Here is an 11,108-nt window from a genome sequence, read left to right on the forward strand (position 1 = left end):
TCGATTTTAGCAGCATTTATGTCATTGCATGTCGATGTTATTATGCACATGCCAGGATTATGAATGAAGTTCTTTATTGTCATTGCTTTCAGGAAGACAATGAAATGTGGTTTCGCAGAGATAAATAAATGATAATGATAAATGGGTTGTACTTGTATAGCACTTTTCTACCTTCAAGGTACTCAAAGCGCTTTGACAGTATTTCCACATTCACACACACATTCACACACTGATGGCGGGAGCTGCCATGCAAGGCGCTAACCAGCAGCCATCAGAGGCAAAGGGTGAAGTGTCTTGCCCAAGGACACAACGGACGTGACTAGGAAGGTAGAAGGTGGGAATTGAACCCCAGTAACCAGCAACACTCCGATTGCTGGCACAGCCACTCTACCAACTTCGCCACGCCGCCACAATGTAAAAATATAAACGTATGCAATACACAAAATATACACACATACAAATACACACTTTAAATGTACAATCCTTTACACAGTCCTCATTTGGCTTGTCAGTTGAGTGATGAGGATGATGGTGGTTGGTGATGGTTAGATGACAAGAATACTTTATTCTACCTTTCTTGTGTTTCCCCTAATAGCCTGAAGCAGAGGGGAAGGAGCTTGTCTCCCTCTGGCTGAGAACTTTACTTAACGTCCAAATAAGTACTTCCACCTCGCTGTGAGTCACGACTTAGCCAAACTGCACAACTTTGCAAACAGAGGTCACCAAAACTGCGTGCAAGCTCACGCCAAAAAGCATGAATTGTATGATTTGACGCTTTGGCATTGTGTAATATGAGTATCCAACATTGTAACATTTATAAGTCGAAGACTAAAATTATCATAGGTACCCTTTAAAAGGCCATATATCTTTTATTTCTAATCTATCAATTTCTAGGGGAAAAAAAGATTAATGTCAAGAGCTTTCACATTATTAACTCGGTGTCAAAGGAAAAAGGTGATAAAAATGTCTTGATGTTCACAGTTTGTAAAGCCCATAACATTTGTTTTTGCAAGGACAACAGTTGTCATATGATTCAACCAATCACACATTTGAGCTTTGCCTGTGATAAATACTGCAATGGACACATTCCCGAGTGGGTAAAAAGAACCCCAGCAAAGACCATCGTGTGAAGTACAAAATGACGTCGAAGAACATGCACAAGATTCAACCACTAACCGCAATAATGATCATCAAGAGCCTGAAGATCAAGTCTGCTGCTGAGTTGGCAGAAATCTTCAATGTATCCCAACGTCAAGTAGAGAAGATAAAAACAATTCAGATGCCGTAACTTAAGACTTGTTTGAGAGGACCAACAGCCCTTTTTCAGAAATCCCTTTATCTACAAGAACAGTTGTATCAAATTGTCTCACGCTGTGGTCTGTATGGCCAAATTAGTGCTGACAAACATTAAACAGAATACTACTAAAAAAATGTGTTGCATTTGTCAAGGTCCACAGCTCGCAAAAGGATGGACAGTAGGGACAAAAGATAGATTTTTTAAATAAATAATTTATTGAACTGCATCTCTAACACCGTGAATTTTGTAGAAGACCTGTTGGAACACACACGGGCCCAAGATTCACCCAGAAAAACAGTTAAGTTTGTTGAGGAAAAATCCTGGTTTAAGTAACATCCAGTATTGGTGTGTGTGAGATCTTCAGAATGGATGACAGTATCAACAGCTTGAAATATCAAGACGTTCTTGCTGCCAAGTACATTCCAAGTCACAAGAAAGGGCAATTTCTGAAGCAGAAATGCGCTCTTTTTCATGCTTCAAAGTTCCTTAAGGCGAAGAAGGTCAAGCTGCTCCCAGATTGTCCATCCAAGTTACCATGCAGACATGAAAATTAATGAGCATGTCTGATGTAAGATGGAGATTTGGAAAATTACACCAAATTATTTATTTGCTATACCAGATGATTTCCTAAATAAATGATTTGGGGGATTTTTGAGTTGTATGGATGCAGTCTTTCAAGTTCATGTGAGTCATACACAATAATCATCCAATGTTTTTTAAAATCCTTTATCCAGGAAGTCCCATTGACATGAGTAATCTCTTTCAAGGGAATCCTGCTACAAACATTCATCTGATATTACTGTTGCAGTTTTAGGTTTTCAAAATAAAATAATACCATAATACCACAATACACTATTTCCTTTGTCTCATATAACACAAAAGCAAAACATTTTTTCAAATAACCTAGTATATACTGATGTATGTTGAATTGGTTTTAGCATCTTAACGTACAAAATGTATCAAAACGGCATTCTTTAATTTTTCAGTATGGCACACACGGTGGACAACCCTGCTTTTTATTCTAGAGGCTTTTGCCTTTCATACAAGCCATTTCTGATTTCAAATAATCAACTAAAAGTCAAGTTTTGTTTGTTTTTTTTTGAATAAAATCTAAATGATAAAGAAACATTTACCTTTTACCTTTAATGACGGCCCTTGTTGACGAAGAATGGGAGGAGTACTTCCTGAATTTAATAGTATTTCTCATCGTCTTTATTAAAGTGCTGTCAATCACAACTTTCTTTGGCCCCATGGTGGATTATTTTGCCATTGTTTTTAACAGACTGAATCACCAAAGCGTGGGATTCTTTGTGTGAGCAAACAGACTTGCTTGTTGTTTTGTAATCTTAGATAACCAAGACGATCCTTTGGCAAAAATGGTTTGTCAAAGTGGGTTGTATGAGAACTGAGGTACCACTTTATTATCTTCAGCAATGACCCACCCTAATAATAACGCGGTTTTGGGTGGACCAGCCTGGACTTTTGTTGTTACTGACATTACAACACAGTCATTGGAAATACATTGTTCAATAATCTTTTTTTTTTGTGCAAAATAAAAATGTTACCATCATTAAAACAAAGATTTACAAATCTTATTCCATCAACTTCGACCGGGATTTGAATGCAGTACATTCTGCTAAATAAGACAAGCACTATTGCAGTAACATTTCATATGAAGCACCCTATTATTTGACATTTTACATGCACCTCTTTACACAAAATGGGGCCCTGTAGTACAGTGCGTGTTCTGCGTTTAGGGTAATGCATATGGCGTCAGAACATTGCCAATATCCTTGCGAAAACGTGTAAAGAACACATGCATGGACTCACTCTCTGCGCGCATGCGGCACCTTTTTGCTATGGTTGTGTTTGCCCTCGTGAAGTGTCTTTTTCTCTACGCGCACAACAGTCCACCCTTTTGGCACACGCACTTAGGGTCGGGCATTGACTACACAGCCCAACAACTTTCCTTCTTTCTAATTGGTCAATTTAAGCGCCAACTATCTCCTGGTCAGAGCCAATTTTAAGGAACCTGGCAAAAAGTTTTTCTTAAAGAATGCTCCGCAGGTAATTGCAATGTAGCATTATTTACACCTACTTTATATATGTATGATAAAAGGTAGCTCATTGATGAATGCCCTGATTAATTGTCTTTATTTTGAGCATATTCCTTCATGAAGAATGATTCAAATGGTTATTTGGTCTAAACCTTTGACTCTACAGAATAATCCCCTTTAGAAGAAGCATACAGTTGGACATTACCAGTTCCCTAAAATGAGATCCGACCAGGAGACAATAGGCATTTAAAAGAGCACTTATTATGCACGACCAACGTTCCTTAACTATTGCTACCTGTTATTGTGTATTTGGGATCTGCTTAAGTCCCAGGAATTAAAAATCAAACCGTGGAGGCATTTTGGAGATATCTTGCCTTCCTTAATACATCCTCCAAATCAGAATTTGCCCTGTCCTGTGATGTTTTTCACACCGTTGATGTCAGCGGATTACCCATGTATGTTAGAAATTTACCCAAAGTGCTTTGCGCGATTGCACCATTGTAGACTGCGCTGTAGTCAATAAGCTTCTTTTTTGCTATCTTCTTATTGGGGGGCAGACTGGCTCGTACATTGATTGATTGATTGATTGATTGATTGATTGATTGATTGATTGATTGATTGATTGATTGATTGATTGATTGAGAAGTTTATTGACGTCTTAAAGAATTGAATCCATGTAATGCTTTAACAAGGCAAATGGATGGCACAAAAAGCCAAAAGGCTTGTTTCCATTGTGGGCCATTAAATATTCATCACATTTGATACATTCAATAATAAAAGATATATAACCTGTAACATGTATATAAACAATTAAGTTAAAAAATGGATAAATTATGTACATACACACAGTATACATGTCAGGTGATTTGAAAAACAATATATACAAAAAATGGGGGGAGGGGGCATATATACACTATGTACATGAAACTATGCACATGTTGACTCCAAGAGTGTGCAAAACAGAATGAGAAAATATACATACACTATAACCACATATAAACCTTTTTGATGCTTCGAAGAGTTGCTGGGGATCAATTTTGGTTCAGATCAGCTGAGCCATGATTTTATGGCAGTTTTAAAATTTAGTAGGGAAGTTTGAATTTCAAGGTCTGTTGGTAGTGCATTCCACTGTGTGGTGGCAAAATAGTAGAATGCATTTTTTCCCATGAGAGTCTTGAATTTGGGGGGCGACAAGGTCTGAGGAACTCCCTCTCGTGTAGTACCTGTGAGCATCACTTACTCTGGTGAAATAGTTTGACAGGTACTTGGGGACAGTTTCTCTGAGTATTTTGAATACCAGGCACATTGCGGTTTGGTGTGCTCTTTCCTCAACTCTAAGCCATCCTAATTTTGTAAAGTGGGCTTGAGTTAGGTGAGTCCTGTATGGGAGGTTGAGCAGGAGTCTCACCAGCTTGTTTTGGGAAACAAGCTGCTGCACATGCATCCTCTGCTGTTGCCATTCTAATACAAAGTAGCGTACAGTTCTAACTTATATCTGTCAGTAGACTTGCTATGCAAGCGCTAAAAACTACAACATGGATGACAGCGAGAAGACACAGTCGAAGTGGAGCCACGTAAAAAAGAATGAAAAGACATTTAGAAAGTGGCTTGAAAAGATCATTTTAGTACAATTTAGACCAAAGAACCACCATTATGTGCTATGTAGACCTCAAGGAAGTGTTTTAAATGTAAAAAAAAATCATGATATGACCCCTTTAAAGGGACCAATCAGAAAGTAGGGCAATTGCTGGAATGTGTATTCAACCAAGAGGGTGGAACATCGCGCGCACAGAGAAAGAGAAAGATGCAGCGTGCGCAAAGAGACTCCACAAGTGGGCACAGAGTAGATGCACTAGCGTAAAAAGATTCCACGGCGACTCTGTGCACGCATATGGCATCTTTTTGCACGCGCAAAATAAGTCTGCACGCACGCAGAGTGTGTTTTTGCTACTTTTCTGACACCCTAGTTCTGACGCCATAAGTGCGGCCCTCGTATGGGTACTGGCAACCCCTCTAAAAAGTTGCAAATTATTCATCCGAAGTCATTTTTTTCAATACCATGCAAAAATCATTGCGAGTAAAAATATCAACATCTTAAAAAAACAGGTTAAAGATAGTTCAAAAGTGACTAAAAATAGCAGCAAAACTAACTTATGACAGCTTGCAAGACCCTGTCACAAGATTTCATATTCAAAAGCCAGACTCAATGCGAGACCTGGCCTTTGCCCCACCACCCAAACAAAATGTTTGTTGTTGACACATTTGCCATGGTGATAAGCTGCAGGCAAAGACTATCATCAGACACCTCGTGCTTTGGTGAGCAGGAGGGACTTCTTTGTTCCAACTCCTCATACATTCTCTCAGGAGCTCCTTCCAAACCTGCAGTCAAACAGCTCAGACACGCTCTGCATTGCACACCACCAAAAATGACTTCCTGCTGCTGTGTTGGTTATCTGCCACTGACCAAGTGTCGGCAGAGAGCAGTACTTCCGCTGTCTTAAGCCCCCCTGCTGTGCTTGCGTTATCGTCGGTGTGAGGCTGACGGGCCGCTCTTTATCTCTCCTGTAAGATTGCGGGCTGAGTGTACACAAGCAGTGCTCGAAGCTGGTGCCCAGCGACTGCCAGCCGGACCTGCGCAGGATAAAGAAAGTGTTCAGCTGTGACCTCACCACACTCGTCAAGGCTCACAACACCACCAGGCCCATGGTGGTGGATCTCTGCATTCGGGAGATAGAGCTCCGAGGTAAAAGGGCAATAATGATGGTGAATGTGCTTAAACATAAATATTGAACATACAATGTATGTGTTAAACTGCCCATTGCTTGTGTTACAGGTATGAAATCTGAAGGTCTGTACAGAGTGTCTGGTTTCTCCGAGCACATCGAGGACGTGAGACTGGCCTTTGACAGAGGTGTGACTCTTTGCCGCAGTACTTGTGCATACAGTTGTCCCTTGCCACATCGCGTTTCAAATATTACAGCTTGCACATTTTTTGGGGATATTTTTTTTATTTTTTAATGCATATTCAAAAAATGTTTTGGTCTTAAATTATGTATTTTCCATCATACAAATGGCTAAATAAACTAAATATATCAATATGCTACAGTTAGGGGTGTGGGAAAAAATCGATTCGAATTCGAATCGCGATTCTCACGTTGTGCGTTTCAGAATCGATTCTCATTTTTAAAATATCGATTTTTTAAATTAAAAAAAAAAATGGTTTTAATATACTGTATTTATTTATATATATATATATATATATGTATATATATATATATATATATATATATATATTTTATTTTTTTTAATTTTTTTTTTAATTCATCAATCCAACAAAACAATACACAGCAATACCATAACAATGCAATCCAATTCCAAAACCAAACCCGACCCAGCAACACTCAGAACTGCAATAAACAGAGCAATTGAGAGGAGACACAAACACGACACCGAACAAACCAAAAGTAGTGAAACAAAAATGAATATTATCAACAACAGTATCAACATTAGTTACAATTTCAACATAGCAGTGATTAAAAATCCCTCATTGACATTATCATTAGACATTTATAAAAATTTAAAAAAAGTCAACAATAGTGTCACAGTGGCTTACACTTGCATCGCATCTCATAAGCTTGACAACACACTGTGTCCAATATTTTCACAAAGATAAAATAAGTCATATTTTTGGTTCCTTTAATAGTTAAAACAAATTTACATTATTGCAATCAGTTGATAAAACATTGTCCTTTACAATTATAAAAGCTTTTTACAAAAATCTACTAGTCTGTTTGCATGTCAGCAGACTGGGGTAGATCCTGCTGAAATCCTATGTATTGAATGAATAGAGAATCGTTTTGAATCGGGAAAAAAATCGTTTTTGAATCGAGAATCGTGTTGAATTGAAAAAAAAAATCGATTTTGAATCGAATCGTGACCCCAAGAATCGATATTGAATCGAATCGTGGGACACCTAAAGATTCACAGCCCTAGCTACAGTTGTATTGTCCATTAGAGAACACCAAACCAATTAGAGAAATCTGGTCAATATTGGGGCCACTGATTGGTTCAGCCTCAGGCAGCATTACTATATTGGATTCAAAGAGTGCAAAAGTGACTAAAGGGTATGACAGAAAATGGAGCAGCGCCCCTAGTGGCTGGCAGCTTCGGGCCGGATGCCCGCCCCCTCAACCCTCGTTGCAAGTCTCGAGTTGTACAAAATGTCATAATATGTATTTTTTTTCCTCACCTCAAACTGCCCCCGCCTGCTCTTCACCGGGTTTGTACTGAAAATGAAATTTCATACTACTTGTGCAATGACAATTACGATCCTTTCTTCCTTCCTTCCGTCATGTCTATAGGGCTCTCATAACATTAAAACAACTTATTTAGAAGGTCAAACACACGTTTGAATGCACTAGCTATGAAAATATAAAATTCATGATTCCTATTTTTTTCAACTTTGCGGAAACTCATTCATCGATAGTTTGATTACCGGTATGTCAGATTTTGGGCACGGATGACTTGAATGTGCTCAGATGTGTTGATATTATCGTGGCACAACACACATGCTCTGCTCAGTGCCTGATTTTTTTATCTTTATGTGTGAGGTCTGTTACAGAGCTAAAATCTCTTTAAGATTTAGAAAATATTTATGTGTACCAGCCTTAAAACACTGATGGACAGACATTTTACACATTTTTTTAATTTTCCGCACACATTTAGAAGCTTTGACCTTAACTCGTGAAAAGTATTAGAGCCTTATCCAGTAAATGTTGTTATGAACAGACGGTGACAAGGCGAACATCAGTGCCAGTGTCTATGCAGACATCAACATCATTGCTGGCGCTCTGAAGCTCTACTTGAGAGACCTTCCTATCCCTATCATCACCTTTGACCTGTACTCCAAATTCATCCAGGCAGCAAGTAAGGACTCGCCTCTTCTTTCTCTCTCTTATTTGCTGCTGCCTGCCATCACTTTGATTTATTATTTCCCCGCATATTTGCAGAGATCCCTAATGCTGAATCCAGGCTGGAGGCCGTGCATGAGGCTTTGCTACAGCTTCCTCCAGCTCACTACGAGACTCTTCGCTACCTGATGGCTCACCTCAAGAGGTTAGCCATCGTTTATGAATGCAATTCAGTGTTATGTACAGCGTAATCAGAAGTGTGGACTCGTGTCAGGCAACTTGAACTTGAGTCGCAATTTTGACGACTTTGGACTCGACTTGATAATGTCGTCAAAAACTTGACATGGACTTTGACATCACTTATTCAGGACTTGACTCTGACTAAAGCATTACAACTACAGGTGTGACGTTTGCAAACAAATCGAGTCTATTAAGTTAAAGTTAAAGTACCAATGATTGTCACACACACTCTAGGTGTGGTGAAATTTGCCCTCTGCATTTGACCCATCCCCTTGTTCAACCCCTGGGAGGTGAGGCGAGCAGTGGGCAGCAGCGGTGCCGCGCCCGGGAATCATTTTTGGTGATTTAACCCCCAATTCCAACCATTGATGCTGAGTGCCAATGGGTCCCATTTTTATAGTCTTTGGTACGACTCGGCTGGGGTTTGAACTCACAACTTACCGATCTCAGGGCGGACACTCTAACCACTAGGCCACTGAGTAGGTTTTTAAACTGCTCTTTTAAAGGCCTACTGAAATGATTTTTTTTAATTTAAACAGGGATAGCAGATCCATTCTATGTGTCATACTTGATCATTTCGCGATAGTGCAATATTTTTGCTGAAAGGATTTAGTAGACAACATCGACGATAAAGTTCTCAACTTTTGGTCGCTGATAAAAAAAAGCCTTGCCTGTACCGGAAGTAGCGTGACGTCAAAGGTTGAAAGGCTCCTCACATTTCCCCATTGTTTTCAATGCAGCGAGAGCGATTCGGACCGAGAAAGCGACGATTACCCCATTAATTTGAGCGAGGATGAAAGATTCGTATATGAAGAACGTGAGAGTGAAGGACTAGAGTGCAGTGCAGGACGCATCTTTTTTCGCTCTGACCATAACTTAGGTACAAGCTGGCTCATTGGATTCCACACTCTCTCCTTTTTCTTTTGTGGATCACGGATTTGTATTTCAAACCACCTCAGATACTATATCCTCTTGAAAATGAGAGTCGAGAACGCGAAATGGACATTCACAGTGACTTTTATCTCCACGACAATACATCGGCAAAACACTTTAGCTACGGAGCTAACGTGATAGCATCAGGCTTAACTGCATATAGAAACAAAAGAAATAATCCCCTGACTGGAAGGATAGACAGAAAATCAACTATTAAACCATTTTTTTGGGACATGCCACCAGAAAAAGAGTCATACATAAAGGGGGCTTAGGGCTGGGCGATATGGCCGACCTATCACGATTTTAGTGTTTTATATTGGTCGATATCGATAATTACTTGTATTTTTTATGAACTATCAAAAATACAGACCAAGAGAAAAATATATTAAATGTAAACATTTGTATTTTTAAAAAAAATGTCAACACAACCATGGAAAACAATCAATGTCAACAAAATTCTAAGATTACATTAGACACTTAATAATATTCTCTTAAAACGAAAGTGCAAAAATAAGGAATACATAAGAAATGCTTAGTAAAGTGTAACAAAATAGTGCAAAGTGTGAAATTTAAACACAGAGAAAGCCGAGAAGAACTATTTTCTGCAAGTTTAGTGTCAGGAAGTTACGGCTGTGCTCTAATGTATGAGCACGGCTAAGGTGATGTGGTATTACCGGCCTTTGTTGGTAGAGCGCCTTGCCTAATTTACAGACCACATTGATCTGACTCTGGTCCGTTTGAAAAAAATCCCAAAAATTGCCATACCATTTTTTTTGCTCTGTGCAGTACTCATTTTTAGTTTCTCTTCTCACTCCATGGAAAAAAAACAACTGTGAGACAACAAGATGGGGCAACCAAACTTGATAGTTGATACTGTATTTCCTAATTGGCTTTTAGCATATCACTCCCAGAGTGCCTTTGTTCATGCAACCAACCTTGCTTTGCAACTTCCGTTTTCTTCCAGTGAAGAAAAAAAAAATCATCAAACATTTTATCGAATGCGTTTTTTATTGATTTTAATTACGTATCTATCGTGACATATATTGATATTTTTTTATTGCCCTGCCCATAGAGGGAATATGATTACATACGTCTTTTGCGTTGTTACAAACTTGGATACTCGTGTTAAACAATACAAAAATGTCAAATCATGAGGCTCATGCATTTTGCCGTAAGCTTGCACATGGTCTTGGATGCTTTTTTTCTTGGAGTTTTGTAGTTGTGACGTCACATCGAGGTGAATGTCCTTATTTGGACATTAAGTCAAGTTCTCAACCAGAGAGATTTACGGGATTTATTGCTCTTTGAAGGTTGCCGGATCTTGGGGAGCCATTCTTTTGAAAGAACGGCTCAAAAAGACTGGCTTTAAGGTGGTGCAATAATCCCCAGGCTTTGAGAGTGACATCATTTTTTTTTTTTAACTTTGTTATAAATTAAATGCATTTTAAAAAAATACATCAAAAATAAAATGAACCACTTACAAACAAGCAAACAAATGTCCCGCAATTGTAAATCCAGTATCGTTCACTTAAAAGAGCCATTCAAAAGTCTCGATTCGTTCACGACCGTCACATCTCTACAAGATGCGGCTGTGCATGCCCAAAAAGACGCCACGCGCTAGCAAAATGTGTTTTTTACGCGCAAGGATTTCAGCTGTTCTATATGTATACA

General features: G+C 38.9%; 1 protein-coding gene across 2 annotated transcripts in view; it reads left to right on the plus strand.

Moving 5' to 3' along the window:
• Positions 1 to 11,108, plus strand: part of LOC133660030 (beta-chimaerin-like) — a 71,458-nt gene that overhangs the window by 55,583 nt on the left and 4,767 nt on the right. For both annotated transcript variants that reach the window (XM_062063060.1, XM_062063059.1), the window contains 4 exons: positions 5,924 to 6,097; positions 6,188 to 6,265; positions 8,143 to 8,280; positions 8,364 to 8,469. In XM_062063060.1, coding sequence (XP_061919044.1) covers positions 5,924 to 6,097; positions 6,188 to 6,265; positions 8,143 to 8,280; positions 8,364 to 8,469 — 496 coding nt within the window. The remainder of the gene's footprint in view (positions 1 to 5,923; positions 6,098 to 6,187; positions 6,266 to 8,142; positions 8,281 to 8,363; positions 8,470 to 11,108) is intronic.

The sequence above is a fragment of the Entelurus aequoreus genome, linkage group LG11 (assembly GCF_033978785.1).
Source record: "Entelurus aequoreus isolate RoL-2023_Sb linkage group LG11, RoL_Eaeq_v1.1, whole genome shotgun sequence".
NCBI classification, from domain to species: domain Eukaryota; kingdom Metazoa; phylum Chordata; class Actinopteri; order Syngnathiformes; family Syngnathidae; genus Entelurus; species Entelurus aequoreus.